Source organism: Embiotoca jacksoni, unplaced genomic scaffold, assembly GCF_022577435.1.
Source record: "Embiotoca jacksoni isolate LCO1_2020_lvr unplaced genomic scaffold, fEmbJac1.0.p SCAF_35, whole genome shotgun sequence".
NCBI lineage: Eukaryota > Metazoa > Chordata > Actinopteri > Embiotocidae > Embiotoca > Embiotoca jacksoni.
Genome location: NW_027185387.1, coordinates 3,183,314 through 3,199,094, shown reverse-complemented (window position 1 = coordinate 3,199,094; position 15,781 = coordinate 3,183,314). Strand labels below are relative to the sequence as shown.

The following is a 15,781-nucleotide window of genomic DNA, read 5'->3' as shown; positions in this document are numbered from 1 at the left end:
TGCAGTGATGTTGGCAGTAAGAGAGAGTTGACTGTCGAGTGTCACGCCGAGGTTCCTAGCAGTCAGGGTCGGGGATAACACAGGTATCCAAGGTAGTAGTCAGGTGGGAGAGTCGTTCCCTGGAAGGAAGAGCAGTTCAGTCTTGTCGAGGTTGATTTTCAGGTGGTGTGAGGACATCCACTGAGAGATGTCAGTCAGACAGGCAGAGATTCGTGCTGCTACCTGTGTTTCAGATCGGAGAAAAGAGAGGATTAGTTGCGTGTCATCAGCATAGCAGTGGTAGGAAAAGCCATGCGAGTGAATGACAGAGCCGAGAGAGTTGGTGTACAGAGAGAAGAGGAGGGGACCCAGGACGGAGCCTTGAGGGACACCAGTAGTGAGAGGACAAGGTTCAGACACAGATCCTCTCCAAGTTACCCGGTGAGTGCGGTCGTTGAGGTAGGATGAAAACAGGGAGAGAGCAGAGCCTGAGACACCGAGGTCCTGAAGGGAGGAAAGAAGGACCTGGTGGTTCACTGTGTCAAATGCAGCAGAAAGGTCAAGAAGGATCAGGACAGAGGAGAGAGAGGCTGCTCTAGCAGTGTGAAGCTGCTCAGAGACAGCAAGGAGGACCGTCTTTGTTGAGTGGCCTGCCTTGAAACTAGACTAGTGAAGGTCAAGACGGTTATTATGGCGAAGATAGGAGGAGAGTTGATTGAAGATAGCTCGTTCGAGAGATCTTGGTGGGTTTGAGAGCACAACTGACACACAGACACTTGTATTTGTATAAGCCCTGAGGTCAGGCTGGCTTTTTCCATCTGCTTCATGAATGCATGTCGTGTATAAGTAAGACCAGTAGAGGGCGCCAGAGTCATGCATCCCAAAAATCTCCAGGCCTCTTTCAAGGACCCTCCTGCTGTTTTTTTTTTAATTTTTTTGTTGTTGATTCTTTCTTTCAACCATTTTTCCTCACCAAGTTGGCATAATTGTAAAGCTTTGTTGGTTCAGAAATACCATATTATTTTTTTAAACTATAAATTATGAGCCAACAAATGCCTTGTTGACAGAAAATTAATTATGTACCTGTAGGCTACATTGTGCTATACAGTAACTAGATACGTGACAATTGTGTGACATGAGATTAAATGCAAAATAAATTCCTCCAGTTTTCTCAAACAAAAGGGTGAAAAACCATAATTGTAAAAATAGTTTTTAATTTTTTTAAATTTTTTTTTTTTTTGCATTTTACACTTCTTTGTGGACAGTAAGCCCTCCTGTTTCTGGAGACAGAGGACATCATTCTTCGATGAATCCTCACAGAATAACTGAATCTCTTGCGTAGTCTGATCCTTAAATCAGCTGTTGATTTTATGTTGATGTCTTCATTAAGAAGTGGTAACTGTTGGGAAAATATTGATCCCTGAAGCACGCTGACCCCTTGCAGATGACAATTCTATACGACGACATTAGGATAAGTACAGAGAATATTCCTTACGTTAAGGCTGTTCTCTTGAGGTTTGTGAGAGAATAATAACATCCTGACTACTGTCAGTACCAGAGGTGATGGTGTGTTTAGGTCTATATTTGATCCTGAACTACAGCGCGTCTGCAGAAGAAAAGAGCAGAGAAACCGAAATGCTCTGCCTTCCAGTCCGCAGCATCCCCATCTTTGCACACTCTATTGATTTCCTGTCAATCCAAATATTCTGTGTGAAAGTGATGTTAGATGACCTGTTTTTTTTTTTTTTTTCTTCCCAAAAAGGGCAAATGGCTGATTCTTGAGAGAATATTTTCTTCTTGTAAAGAGTCTTTTTGTTTGAGCTTTCAGGGCTGTTTCTTTATCGTCTGTGGATAATATTTCTGATTGTTTCATTGAATTTTTTTTCCCAGAAAATGTCCACTAGTTTCTCAGGGCAATGTCTTTAAATGTCTCATTTTGTCTGATTAACAACTTTAAACCCACATTTTTAAGGTTTACAGTAACATGAGGAAAATGCAACACATTTGAAAAAACTGGAATTAAATGTGTTGATTTTTATATAAACTGTTTGCACACAAGTATTCTTTTCTTCCCAAGTCTTGATTTGTGATGGTCAAAAAAATGAAATACAGAAATTAAATATAACCCAGTGTTGCATAATATTAAAGATTTAACTGTAATGCTAATGCTCCAGTCTAAGGTCATTGGACGCAGCATGTCACACTGTCATTTACAGTAAAGAAGACATCACTCTGAATGCTCAGTATTAAAATATGAAGTGTGCAACTCTGAAGAAGCCGTCATTGGTATTGTATCAAACGTTGTAAAGGCAACATGTGATGCAATACCACTCCTGTTTATCCCATAATTAGCACAATATGGCCAAATGTTTATGGTTAACCAGCAGCACTGTCACCACTTTAATTAGGCAGCTGGTCGTATTGAGAACAATCACTTAGGAGTCCCTGGAGGATCCGTCGCGGTCGGCCGAGCAGAGCATCTTACCAGCTCATGAGGGCAGTGTGGAGGTCGGGTCCGCACACGATGCAAACAGACACTAATGCAGTGGTGCATTACAAACGAAAAATTGGTATGAATTATTGATGCTAACATCTGATGTCCGCAGAGCTCAATTCTTTGAGTTAACGCACAGTGTCAGAGCGTTTAACTGTGATTGGCAGACGACTCGCTGCGGTGATAAATGACAGATGCCCGCAGATATGCATTCACTTCTTTTATTCATAAGATGGGATTATTTTTTTTTAACATCTTATGCACAGCAGATACAAAGACAAACATGTTCTAAACCACAAACTAAATTCCTCCATCAGTCTAATGCTGCTTCCCATTTCAAAATGGCCCCTCAAATAAGCAACCCTTTACGTTTGTAGTCCAGTTTCACATTCTGAAAGATCGTTTTACAGCAATCTCATTTTAGCAGAATGGCACAAGCCACATTCAGAAAACTTCCATTTTATTTTGACAGATACCCACTTCCCCCTTAAACAAATTGCACTTTTTCTTCGTTAAAACTACTTCAACAGGATTATAGGATCAAAAATTAACACCAAAAACACAAGAGACGACTAAACATCCAACTTATACAGGTTCATTATTTAGTTGCACAAAAATGCATAAATATACATTACGCAAAAAAGTACAAAAATATTTGTACTTTGCTTTGCTCAAATAATGACAGACATTGATATGATCATGAGGACTGGGATTGTCAGAACGTAGGGAGGCATTTACAAGGTCCATGCGAGATAAGCCATTTACACAACAGCCTAGCTTCCACAGAGGTAAGACCAAGGTTCTACAGGAAAACAAAACATTTCGCTGTCTAGGCCAAGAGGCAACACAAACACTAAGAAAATTAGGATACACAGAACTCTGCGTTCTAAATTCATGCCAAAAAGACTTCAACATGCAATGACTCTTAACGCTTCTAAACCTCCCAGGAGCAGCGGTGACCCATGGAAGGACTAGCTTAACAACGGTAACTTCAATGCGTCAATTTTCCTCAGCAATTGTGATCCACGGAGTTCGAATAAGTTTTTGCATGAGGCTTTTTTTTTTTTTTTTTTTTTTGAAGTGCTAAGATGGTACCGCAATAGTTGCCAAGGATAAGCTCAGATTGTCGACAGCAAGATGGTTTCAACTCAGACTCCCCCCAGAGACAATCGGGAGGAAATATAAATACTGTTTGTTTATAATAATGCACACTTGTCCATTAAATAAACCTGATTAAATTAATGAAGAGCTTGGCAAACCTCACTTCAGCTGGACAAAGGTGTGGTTTCCAGAGGCCTGAGGACAACAGGGAAAACAAGAGTTAGTCCAAACACAAGGCAGTAGCTCTTTCATTTCAAAACAAAAGACTTTAAAAGGAAGAAGGCTGGTGGTGCTCTATTCTTGTCAACTTATGACAATTGTGTTCTTTGTTTTTAACGTCTCTATTCCACCCGTGTCTCTCAGCCCCGAGCTGACAGGTTCCTATTTAAAACAAACATCTTTTAAACAGGTCTCTCAAATTTGAAGTTGGTTTTTTTTTAAAAAGTCTTTGTAATTTTCTAAAAGTGCTGGACATTGTTGTATTTAAACAAACACTTAAAAAAACAGGTAAATGGTGCTTTTGCTAGGGACTATTTTCAGCTGGGGATGAATACATATTTTATGCATTATAGCAATAAGCGGTGTGCAGTATGTGAAATTGATTTAAAATAATCAGTGACCATATTCATGTTAAAAAAAACAAGAAACAAAACATCAGCCAGTACAATGGCAGCCTGTGACAGAGGAAGGAGCTGTATTGGCTGTCTAAAAAGGTGAGTCTGGTGCTATCCTGCTTCTACTTTTTTCCCCCCATGAAAATGACAACGGATACTAAATTGATCGCGCATTGCATCCAAAGCCTGACAGCTTATTCGTCTGTGCTACAGAGCTCTACTATTGTCCAAAAATTATTACAAATAGTTCACACTTTTGCACTAAATGACGACGCGTTCCTTCTTGCTGCCAATAAATACTCTCTCGTGCACCAGATTTGTTTTTTAACCGCAGCTGAAAAGAGCCCAGAAAAGCTAGAAAAACTACAATAAAAAATCAAGACAACAGTTTTTTTTGTTTTTAATTAGTGTACAGCTGTTTATAGGAACATTCTGCAATAACAAAAATTCAATTATATATCTATAGCCCTTTTAAAAGATTTGCATCTTTAGTGGGAAACATTTTTTTGCTCCCACTAAAGATGCAAAGATGGATTTAGGGCTGAGTCAGACGTGTAGGGAAAGTCCTAATTCATATGGACCAACATGTTGGTTTTGATCTGTTAAAGAGATTTGATGGCAACAATAAAATAGTTTTAACAAGCTGTGTCCTTTAAACTCCAAATCACTTTTTAGGAATTTTTTATTGTTGATATATTCTTGCAGTTTTCAGTTAAACATTGTGTTTGTGTTGTTGGGTTTCAGTAGGCATGACATCAGGTTAGCAGTCACAGGGTTGGCAAATCTAAAAACACTGTTTGACCAAAGGTTACTCACTAAATATCTAACAAAACTGCCGGGACTTCCATCCAGGCTGGGAAGTCTCAGAGGGAGTAGGGTACCAGCGCATCTAAAGAAACACAAACATAGTCATGTACACCAAAGCAGAACCAGGCTTCAGTGCTTTTATCCTCAGTTCTGCAGATTTCATCATTTTACATGGACTTTTCACAGGCGGGTTTAGGAGGACTGTCCCTTTAAGTCCTGGTCACTGAAGCCATGGGAATGTGGGTCACGTAGCTGCTCGTTGAGGACAATAGTCCTCGAGTAATTAACAGGCATGGAAATGTGGAGAGTTGAAGCTCTCCATGTGTTAAACATTTCCAGAGGGCAAGAGCTGGTGTGCCTGCACCTTTCCATACCTGTGACTAAACCCTGTGGCAGAATTAGGCCTCTCATTTCTGCTCACTGACGCGGGCCCCGACCGATATGTTCACGTAGTTATCAGCAGTTGTTTGGAGACTTTTGCATTCGCCGAGTCACAGACAAACTAACACGGCAGAGAGTCGGTGGAGGAGTATTTGAGGATCAGGGCATTTTACCGATCTTTCATCAGAATGCAATTAAAAGCCCCCCCCCCCCCCTTTTTTTTTGTGTGGCTACCCGCTCATCTTATATTCCAACAGGAACGTGGACAGCAAGTTGGCACCTCCTGAGAAGTCCATCAGGTCTGACAATTTCTCAGAGTGAATGCCTTACATTCCTCAGCCTCCTGTGTCCGATATAATATCTGCCTCCTTTCCCGTGTGTCGCTCCCTTACGTCGCAGGAGGAAGTTGGCTGACAATGAACTTTAAATGACCCAACAAGTGAAATATTTTCCATTGCTATTGTTACCCAAAGCCCTGCCCACCCCCTTGTAGTTAGGCTGCACTACTGCTGAAGCATTTAGACTGCAGTTAGCTTACAATGTAAACACTCTGCACCCCTACATCTTATTAATGAGGCCGTTTTCAGCAGTTGTGGCGTTTAGAATTTGCAAACCAGAGTCCAAAAAAAACCAAAAAAACTATTTCAGTCCAACCTTGCACCAATTCTAAATTGGGATTAAACTCCATCTTAATGCTAAAACTTTTCTTTTTTGTTTGATAGAATTACTTCTTTAGTCCATGATGGAGACCAAAACATTGTCTAATCAGCAAGTACACATTTCATCTGAGAAGACAGTGATGCACATTAAAGGAAAACGTTGTACTTTTGTGTCTGACTTTTCCACAAAATGGGACTCGACAGCCAAAAGCAGTTAGATAAAAAAACCACAGAGGAATCCAAGATCAGTGCTGAAGTTGAGCAGTTTTCCATTTCAAACTGACAGGTCTTTTTTATTACGATGTAACTCATGGTTTTAACTTCTACTCGGCTTCCCACCTCATAACATTAAGACTGGGCACAGGTTTTGCAGACTTGATACCAGGCTTAGCTTTAGTAACACACATCTTTGTGCCATTGCTGTGATACCTCAGAGGAGCACTGGGACTGTTTTCAAGAAGCTGAACATTTGCTATTTAACAGTGCAGTGCACTGCAACTCTTTTTACCTTAAGGATTACACTAAAGAACGAACTTGCAGCCGTGATGGACAAACGGAAAAACTAAAACACATGCACACTGCAACTTTTACAACAATCACGCATTCGACGTCAAGCATGTATGATGATCAGTGGGGTAACCCAGGTGGTTCTATAAAAGACTCCCTGTATCGTCAGAGCTGAAAGCACACTGAAGATAAATAGAAGAAGAGAAACACACACCGGTTGGTCCCTCACCTGGGCGTGGAGGGCTGCAGCAGCGGCAGCGGCCGCCGGATAAGTGAACGCTGCGTGAGGGAGGCCTGGGGTCAGCTCTGTGGTGTACAGAGGATAGGGAGTCCAGGCATCGGGTGATGCTGGGATCAGTGCTGCCCCGGTCAGATCATCTGGGGAAGTACAGGGTGAGACGAGACAAAAAGCTGACTGACCTACCCTTCAGCAGACAGGCTTGCATCATGCGATCGATCAATACAGAAGCCGGTAAATATCCAAGAAAATGTGTCATCGAAACATGCTGCAGGAAGAGGTTTGTTACCATTTTGTGTCATCATGGGTCTTTTACGTTTACAACTGACCAGCGATGAATGAGTGATAACTTGTACTGTCGCCTAAAGAATATCATAAATTATAACTATAAAAGGAGCAGTCAGACCAAATTTCACTTCCCATTCATTTCGATGCAGGATAGAGACATTCGCTTCTGGTTGTAAACTGACCCTCCTCTTTTCCATAGCAGACGTAAATGTGATTCTACTTTGATACACAATAAATCACAGGACTCTTAAATGTCCAGTGAGTTTGAAAGCAGTTGGAACTGACGTCTAAAAATCAAGAAATATTCATTATATTCTTGTTTTAAGACTCCAAAATTAGAAGCAGCAGAGAAGATTAGATGCCGTTTCAATGCGGTCAGTGTAATTATAAAATGAGGTCAAATTCCTGCGTGTAAAAACATACCGTGAGAGATACTGGCAAAATAAATGATGATGACTCCTTCGCCTTAAGCCTGCCGACTCCCTCCCACAGGCCCACTCGAAGCAAGTACATTTCAGGAGGCAAAGTCTGGTCTGAACGCAGCTCAACACTGTTGTCAACAAGCAACAAGCTTCCCGACCGAATGAATCAGCAGGTGTTTAGGCAAAGAGAGCAAAGCCGCAACTACTGACTAAAACCCTGTGAGAGTGGAATTTTTCCAGCTGGACAGAAGCAAAGCGGCTACCTTAAGAATCGAGATGACACATGCATGTGGAGGTGCGTTAGTCCTTTATTTGTTAGGTTCTGTTTTTAGCCCCTGCCCATTTGTCTTAAGTACCAAAAAAAAAAAAAAACCTTAAGATTTAAAAACGGGGCAACAAGGGCATTGCCGAGGTGAGAGTGGATGAGAGCCTAGAGTGGTGCAGCCGTACAACTTACATGGGTCCCGTGCAATGAAGTGTGCTCCTAGAGCAGGGTGGATATTTGTGGGGTTCGGTGTGGCCATCAGCTTACTCTTTGCCATCTTCGTGTTGGCTTTAGCAAACTCTAAGCGCAGGGTCTGGGGACTTTCGGGGTCAAAACGGATACCCTGGGGGGAGAGACGGAGGAGGGGGGGGGGGGGACATAGTATCGTAAGGGAGGTGGGCTGAAGCTCAGTAAGTCTCACATTGCCCCCTTTCCTGAAGCAGTGCTTCAATACTCAGGATGCATCCTTCAAGCTGCCCTTGAGCAGCTAAAGACGACTCGTTAAAAAAACGCACGCCTCCACCGAACCAAAACCGTTCATAAAGATTACGTTTTCAAAAAAAAAATAATGAAGTGGGGCAGACTGAAGGATACACTACTGAAATATCTTAACACGCTTGCGTCTCATTTTCCTCGTGACGAGGAGTTCAGCCATTCGCCAGGAGGAGAGGGAGACGAGAAGAAGGGACGATGGTGAGGCTTGGTGTCCTTTTTCTTTTCAGGTGGTTTAACCCTGCTTGTGTTCTTGTGCCCTAAGCGTTGTGCCCACATGCAGGTGAGTAGTATTTTTGGTGTGTGTGTGTTGTTTGTGTGTGTGAATGCTGGTGTGTCTAAGAGGTGATGCTCATGAGGAAGGCTATAGGCTATGAGAGAGAAGTGTTAGATACTGCGAACGTGGGCTACTGGGTGACAAAATAAGGAGGTTACGCTACTGAAGATGTGTCCAGATAACACTACACATGTGGCTATAGAACAGGTATTACAGTTAAAGCAGTGATATGCAAAATGAGGAAAGCTATACCAGACTAGGAAGGAGGTGTATCAAGGTCAAAGTAAACTACCGTAAGGCTACGGGATTCTGGCCTCTTTCCAAAAATGGCCCTGCCATTGAATTATAAAAGACAAAATGGGTTGGCTTTGAGAAATCTTAATGGGAAAGAAGATTTTTTTTTTTTTTTTTTTTAAGTCCCAATCATTCCTTTTTTTTAAATTTTTTTTTTTTTAGGCTTAAGCAAAAAGGTTAGAACAAATCTAACAACATTTAAAGGAAGATATTAAAAATGGGGGGGGGGGGAACAAAGAGCAAAAGACTCAGAGAAAATAAATAATAAAAAACAAGTCGATGCTTACATTTAGTGCATTTTTTGCAGCTTCAGCTCCAGTACGACTGTCAAAGGTTACAAACCCGACAGGCTGGAAGACAAAAAGGAAGACACACATTGTGACAACAGATGCCGATGAAGCTCTCACTTAATATCACAAGAAACTGTTGAATATCGTAACGATTGTTTTAATATTGCAATATAATATTTAATGGTGAGCTGGAAAATGTTCTGTCTATGAAATCAGCAAGAAAACAGGAAAAAAAAAAATTCTACATCTTTATCCAACTGCCTGGATTTAAAAAAAAAAAAAAAAAAAAAAAAAAAAAAAAAATTGCATTAAAGCACTGATGGAAGACATCTCACCTGTTTTGATGTTAACTTAATCAGTGACCCCTCATAACCCTGCAGGGAAGAAAGATAGCCAATTATCCACCCTGGAGTCACATGCAGGAAGTCAGGCATGAACGCTTCACTATACGAAGTGAAACTCTGCTTGTGTGCACCTTCAGTTTGAGCTTGGCAGCGGGCCGTCTCCGTTCCGTCTGTGACAAGTGTTGCGCTTACATTTGTCACGGTAAAATAAGAAACGTGATAAATTCAGCCTTCATTGATTTAACCAGAGTTGATTTAATCCTCAGAGCCCAACATAACAAATGAAGACGAGGTTTAATTTATCAGATATACGAGGTTCTCTGCTTTGCAAGAGTTTAAACACAGATGAAGCATGACTTCCTAATAAAGCCACCCGTTTTAAACGGAGTTAAAAACAGCACAAGGGTTGGTTAAAGCGTGAGTAAATTCCTGAGAAATGAAGGGGAATTTTTCCAGACCAGGCTATTGATAGATGGGATCTCTCCTGATCCTGATTTACAGCCATGGAAAATTAAACAACATTTGCTGGTTGTGATAAATCCTTAGCAACAATCCAAACCAGATTTAGCTTCTCTCATTCAGAGTAGGAAAACAAGAGGTAGAATACACTTAATATTAAAAGATTTCTCCTGTAAAGAACAAAAGTTTTAATTTGGACCTGAATGTAGAAATTCAGGTGAATCAGATTAACCCTGTTTGCACACACTAGGCTGTGTTTGCATACAGTACAAATAAAAAGGCAGAAACCTGAAGTGTTACAATGACTGAAACTATTTCAGCAGTTTCACAATGTACAAATGTTAGGAGAGAAAATATAAAAATTTCCCTACACAGTGGGTGAGCTGGGTCACAGAGAGGATTGGTTGGCCAATTGTGAGAGCTACTCATTTACACATTCCACAAGAGCATCCATGTGCGAGGGATACCACTTCCAATTTGGTTAGTTAGGAAGCGGGTGGGATGGGTGTTTATGGAACTGGAGTCCAGTCAAAAAACACAGCAATGGATGAACAATGATGTGGCCTCATTTCCATGTATGCAAATATCTGGACTTCTATTAACCAGCGGGTTGTCCTATGTAGAAAATAAAAACACTTTCTACTGCGAGTTAACCATCGGATTCTTTAGGTGTTAATATTACTGCATAATGAAAAGTGGCTTTGAAGGAATTACCTAAATAAAATTTCTAAGTTCTTCCTCTATGTGCAGATAATCCTATTAGAAACACTTTCCATGACTCTTTTCCAGCTTCTGGCACACAGCAGCTACTCTTGATTTTCAAGAGGGATAACAAATTAATTCTATTTAATTTATATTCCCCAAATACTTCACTGGGTTTTACAAAACGGTAAAACCTACATCATCCCGTTTCCTCAGACCCTCCTTAGGAAATACATCATGTCGTAACTTACCTTAAAAGGTCTGAAGAGAAGGTAAAGTTCCCGTGGTTTGATATCAACCGGTAGGCCACTGACAAACAGAGTTCGTACCTGGAAACAAAGAAAAACAGCAGTTGGTCATTACCATCTAATGTGGATTTGGTGTCTTCGTTCTCTCGAACGAGCAGCTTTGTAAGTAGCACAAATATAAATTATTGTCCGTGGTGGTGACACCTCTTAGTTTTCCTCAATAACCAGTACATTTTATAAACACATCTATGGTATCAAGTCCTGTACAACAAGAAACAGAATAAACAGGAAACATCTTCATTGCTGAGGGTTGAAAAAAAACAGACCTCAATGTGACACATGGTAATCAGAAACCAAAAGACAGCGCAGTACACCTCGAATTAGACATAGACTTGACCTGTAAGGGTCATGAGTCAAATGTTCCAATAGTAAGATGGTCGAAACCTTTGAGAGGCCAAAAGCTGAAGTCGGACTATATACTGCCAAGTGTTACAGGAGTTTTGATCCTTAAGGTTGCTGGTTTACAGCCTCGACACCCACATTTCAGATGGTCAATTTAAGACCAATTAGTCCCTCTAAAATTGGCTTAATAATTTTTTTTTAGAGACTAAAAAGCCCTAATCCAGAAATGAATGAATACAAGTTTAGAATAAAGCCTTAAAATTATTTTAGTATAAATGTTTTCCCTGCTTTGTTACTCTTTTAATCTATTGCGACCCCTGAAACTTATCAAGCGACCCCTTAGCTGGGTCCTGACCTTCAGGTTGGAAACCACTGCTTAAACCCAAACAGACGCCAGCTTGATTTAAAACTAATGAATCATAAGATAAAATGTAACATGTATTTATCCACAGGTCAGAAAAGTCATCTGTAAGTGTAGCTTCTGAACATTTTGTCGACATGTTACCAGCTGAACGTTGAACAGAAGATGGCCTTCAACTTGAATGGACCCCCTGGAGCCCCTTCAAGGACCCACAGACCCGCCTCAATTCAGACACAGAGCCGGTGATCTGTACAGTCCACTGTGGCCAGGAAATAAACAGTGTGGTGCGAGGCCCATTAGTTCCCAGCCGGTGGGGAGGCCCTCAGTACAATGGGGCTGCCAGAGGAACAGCAGTGGACAACAGCGCACAGCGTGACACCATTTCCTTCCTTTGACCCGTGGCCCCAACCCTGCCGGCCCTCCAGCATTTTTCAGGTGCTACACAGCAGCAATTCTCAGCCCTTTACAAGCCAGCGTATACAGAAACTGAAAGCCGACCCAGCTGGACACAAACTCAGTGGAGATGTTTTAATTTATCCTCTGGCTTCTCGTTGACAGAGTGGCTCAGGGACTGAGTGTGTTAACATGAAGCTCTGGTCAAGTTTGTGTACATATGATTTTAAATTAAACTCTACTTGTACAATCAGGTGAATTTCTGGAAACAAAGACAATTAAATGACTGACACACAGCAACTTGATGATTGAATTGTCTCTAATCAGACTTGAAGGTTTTCTTTTTCCTTTTCAAAATAATTGTCAGGTCTCTTTGTTTGATCTTAAAATCACAAAGAGGGAAAAAAAAAAATATCAATTCCAAAAGTAAATTGGGCAAAGAAAAGTCAAGTGGCCACACAAGGCTTTGTCGCAAGACGATGGGAACAAAGGGGGACCAACAAAAGGCCCAGAGCTCCCCTCAGTGTCTCTCCATAAGGAGTCATTAAAGAGGAAATATAGCTGGCCACACAAAGAGGGGGCAGCTGCAACAAGTTCAGCATTGAGGAGGTGACTCAATAAATCCAGTTGATTTGGAAATTATTTTATTGCTATTGTGACTAAGATTTGAACTTGCAAATTTAAAACATTTGATTTTAAGGTTTCAGTTTCACAAATCTGAAGAAGGGCGACGGAGAAGTAAAAACCTGGTGTGACGAATATTGACACCTGAATGCCAGCAAAGCAGGAAATGATGCTTAGGAAGAAATATTAAGGCCTGGGAAATACAATTAAAACACTGGATATTTAATATAAAAGGACATTTTCCTTTTTCAATCCAGAAATCTGCTGATTTTAGTCATTTAATATTTAGAAAAAAAAATCAACAAAATTCAATTTTTTTTTAAATTTGACATGCCTGCAGTCTTTGAAGCTCACAAAGCATCAGTGTTTTTTAGTTTAGGTAGCATTAAATCAAATAAACTTCAGTAAAATATATAAAAGAAAAAGGGAAAGACGAGGTTGACCTTTAATTTGCTGCATTTTGTAGCTAATAAAGCGTAAATTGTGATTCTGATTTTAACGTGAAATGAGACAATATTGCAAGGCTTAAAAATACAGAAAACCATTTTAAGACAATATTCCCATATTAATGCGTTTCTGTGACACGCTATCTCTGATGCTCCACAGGAGGTGCAAGAAAGCCCACGTTTCCGTTAAAATGTTTGCACTCCTCCCTCATTTTTTAAAAACTGTTTCAGGACTGTAGTGAAAAGCGTAAAACCCAACATTCATCAAAACAACTTACAGACACTTACATTAGTCTGAGTTTGTGGCCGGAAACGCAAGTTTTCATTGAACATGAACAGGACCGGCTCAAAGTCCGGGCGCAGAAATAAAAAAGTAAAAATTAAAAAAAAAAAAAAAAACTTTGTCTAAACTCACCTCTTCCTCGATGGAAACGTTGTTGTTCGGTTCTGCGTCCGCTTTGAGACTCATGTTCACGGTTGTTTCGGCCGTTGCTGCGGCTGCTGCTGCACAAAGTATCAGGTTTTTCCTCGTCGAGTGATATTTCCCCAAAGTGCGTCCGAAGCTGCAGTGAAAGTCCTGGTGGCGTTTGAACTTGGGCAGAGAAGATGTGCCGAGGTGAGTTCGTGCGGACGAGGGCGGCGAGGTATCCGAAGACAGTTTAGAAGTACTGCGAGAGAGAATCATTCATAAAAGGGAGGAAAAAAGGAAAGAAAAAGAAACACAGACACGCGCTAAACTAAAGGTGAGAAGGTGGATATGTGCTCCGTGTGTGAGTGTGAGAGATGGGGGGAAAGAAGTGCGCGTAAAAAACAGAAATCCTCTGCGCTCACATCAATGCCCTCAGCTTTGGGACTGTGCGGAGGAAGAACAAGTAAACTTTTTCTCATTGGAGCGCGTCTCTCTCTCTCTCTCTCTTTCTCTCTCTCTCCTCCTGTCCGCCAGTGACCCTCCACCCTCGCTCTCATCCACCACCTCCTCCTCCTCCTCCTCCTCCTCCTGCTTTTCAATTAGGTCATCAATTATGTTGGAGTCTGCTGTGAGCCGTAATCAAGCTGCAGATCCGCCTCAGCTGCTGCAGGAAGAGCGAGCCGGTCCCTCCGCCGCTACATCACCGTTTCTATGGGACCCGGAGAGCCAATGGTCACCGACCACCAAACCCTCAACTTTATATATTGATCAAAATATTATTGGGGTTCTTGTTATTGTCAGTTAATGACAAACTTATATGGTTTTTTTTTTTATTTTTATTTTTTTACAGCTTGCCTTGTAACTTCCATCGCCTCAAATAAAGAAAGAAGAAGCACCAATATCTTACAGGTGAATATTTTTAGCAACAATTATTTCTCACATTTTTAGAATATTTATAGAATTAGATCAAATTAAATAAATAAATTAAAAAAAAATATATATATTTACATGATCCCTTACCTAATGCTTAAAAGTGCCTCTATATAGTATAAAACCCCTTACCGTATGTTGTATGTCTCTTGTTTCCTCATCATGAGTTAACTTTCTGAGGTATTACTTTTAAAATTACGCTGCTTAAGTACTCAAAACATTTCTGAGGAAATGATTGTGCTTCATAGTGAGCAGACTATAAACAATAGTAATATTGTTTGAGAGTACATTAGTGTTAAAAGTGAGTTAAAACTATGCTTACATGTTAACGTGTCAATAATCCCATATCATAACATATATAAATGTCACAATAATAGAACCCATTTTAAGTGTATTGAGTACTTTTACATTTACACTTTAATTTTGCTGATGTTTTAATGCAGGGATTTCACTTGTAAGAGAGTGTTTTTAAAAAAAAAATGTTTAGGTCTTTCTTCTTTTAATAATGTGAAACATGTGGACACTTGTGATTATTGATGATAGGATTAAAACAGGATGAAGATATATAGTTTAATTCTAACTAATTATTGAGGCTGAATTATTCCAGTATACCAAAGTGAAAAAACTAAATTAAATGACTTTTCATTTTGCTGACAGGTTTTACATCTACCACATACAAAAATGTCCTGAACTGGAGAACACATTGTTTGGTATCACACAATGTTCTCATAAATTACATTGAACAGCCTGATAACATAATCACCGCATGAGCTGGTACAGTCAAAAACAACTCTGTGCAAAAACAAAAACAAAACCTTAAACAAAGATATGTTTATCTGACTAATTTCATGTGAATTTAGTGTATACATAAAACAACAGGCCTTATTTATAGAGATATCAATAAAATTAAATACAGGGGTGTTACCTCTACAAATATAAACCAATATCTAAATAATCATAATAATGACAATAATAAAAAAGGTGTGTGTGTGTGTGTGTGTGTGTTTGAATATTTCTTAGTGTGTTTTAGATATTTGGGTCCAGGCTGACGTAAGAAGGGCGTGGGTGGAGAAGCGGTGTGCTGCGTGCTGAGGCTCGGCCCTGGACATGAGCCCAACATGCAGCGTGTTTCCTCACAACAAGGCAGTTCTCAGAGGCCAGACGGTTTCCTGACTTTGTATAGGAACACAATCAGGCCCGCGAGGAGGGGCGAGGAGGGGGGCGGGGGTGGCCGAGTTGGCGGACGCACTCCAACTGTACTTCTTCAGAGATTTGATCTAAAAATAGGGAAGCTGTGCTGTGTTTCTGAACACGATGAACCCAAGAGGTACAGATGTACAGCACATACAGAGACA

At 40.5% G+C, this 15,781-nt stretch overlaps 1 protein-coding gene across 2 annotated transcripts; it reads right to left on the bottom strand.

The window, feature by feature from the left end:
- Positions 1-2,680: 2,680 nt before the first annotated feature.
- LOC138208038 (RNA-binding protein, mRNA-processing factor 2a) lies at positions 2,681-14,015 on the bottom strand. 2 transcript variants are annotated; one of them, XM_069165674.1, is made up of 8 exons: positions 13,503-14,015; positions 10,865-10,942; positions 9,444-9,482; positions 9,106-9,168; positions 7,948-8,098; positions 6,757-6,920; positions 5,005-5,077; positions 2,681-3,769 (listed from the first exon to the last, which is right to left on the bottom strand). In XM_069165674.1, exons 1-7 carry the CDS (start codon positions 13,770-13,772, stop codon positions 5,012-5,014), a joined length of 831 nt encoding a protein of 276 aa, XP_069021775.1. In that variant the 5' UTR covers positions 13,773-14,015; the 3' UTR covers positions 2,681-3,769; positions 5,005-5,011. The 2 variants fall into 2 exon arrangements, with proteins under 2 accessions (XP_069021775.1, XP_069021776.1); XM_069165675.1 differs by having other exon boundaries at positions 6,772-6,920; positions 13,503-14,009.
- Positions 14,016-15,781: the final 1,766 nt, after the last annotated feature.

What these genes read in the sequence shown, in the direction of transcription:
- LOC138208038 (XM_069165674.1), bottom strand. Translation starts at nt 13,772, where the DNA reads ATGATTCTCTCTCGCAGTACTTCTAAACTGTCTTCGGATACCTCGCCG. An exon ending in ACGTTTCCATCGAGGAAGAG is followed by an intron (nt 10,943 to 13,502) that starts GTGAGTTTAGAC and finishes CTTTGTTTCCAG; the next exon opens with GTACGAACTCTGTTTGTCAG. An exon ending in CTTCATTGCACGGGACCCAT is followed by an intron (nt 6,921 to 7,947) that starts GTAAGTTGTACG and finishes GTACTTCCCCAG; the next exon opens with ATGATCTGACCGGGGCAGCA.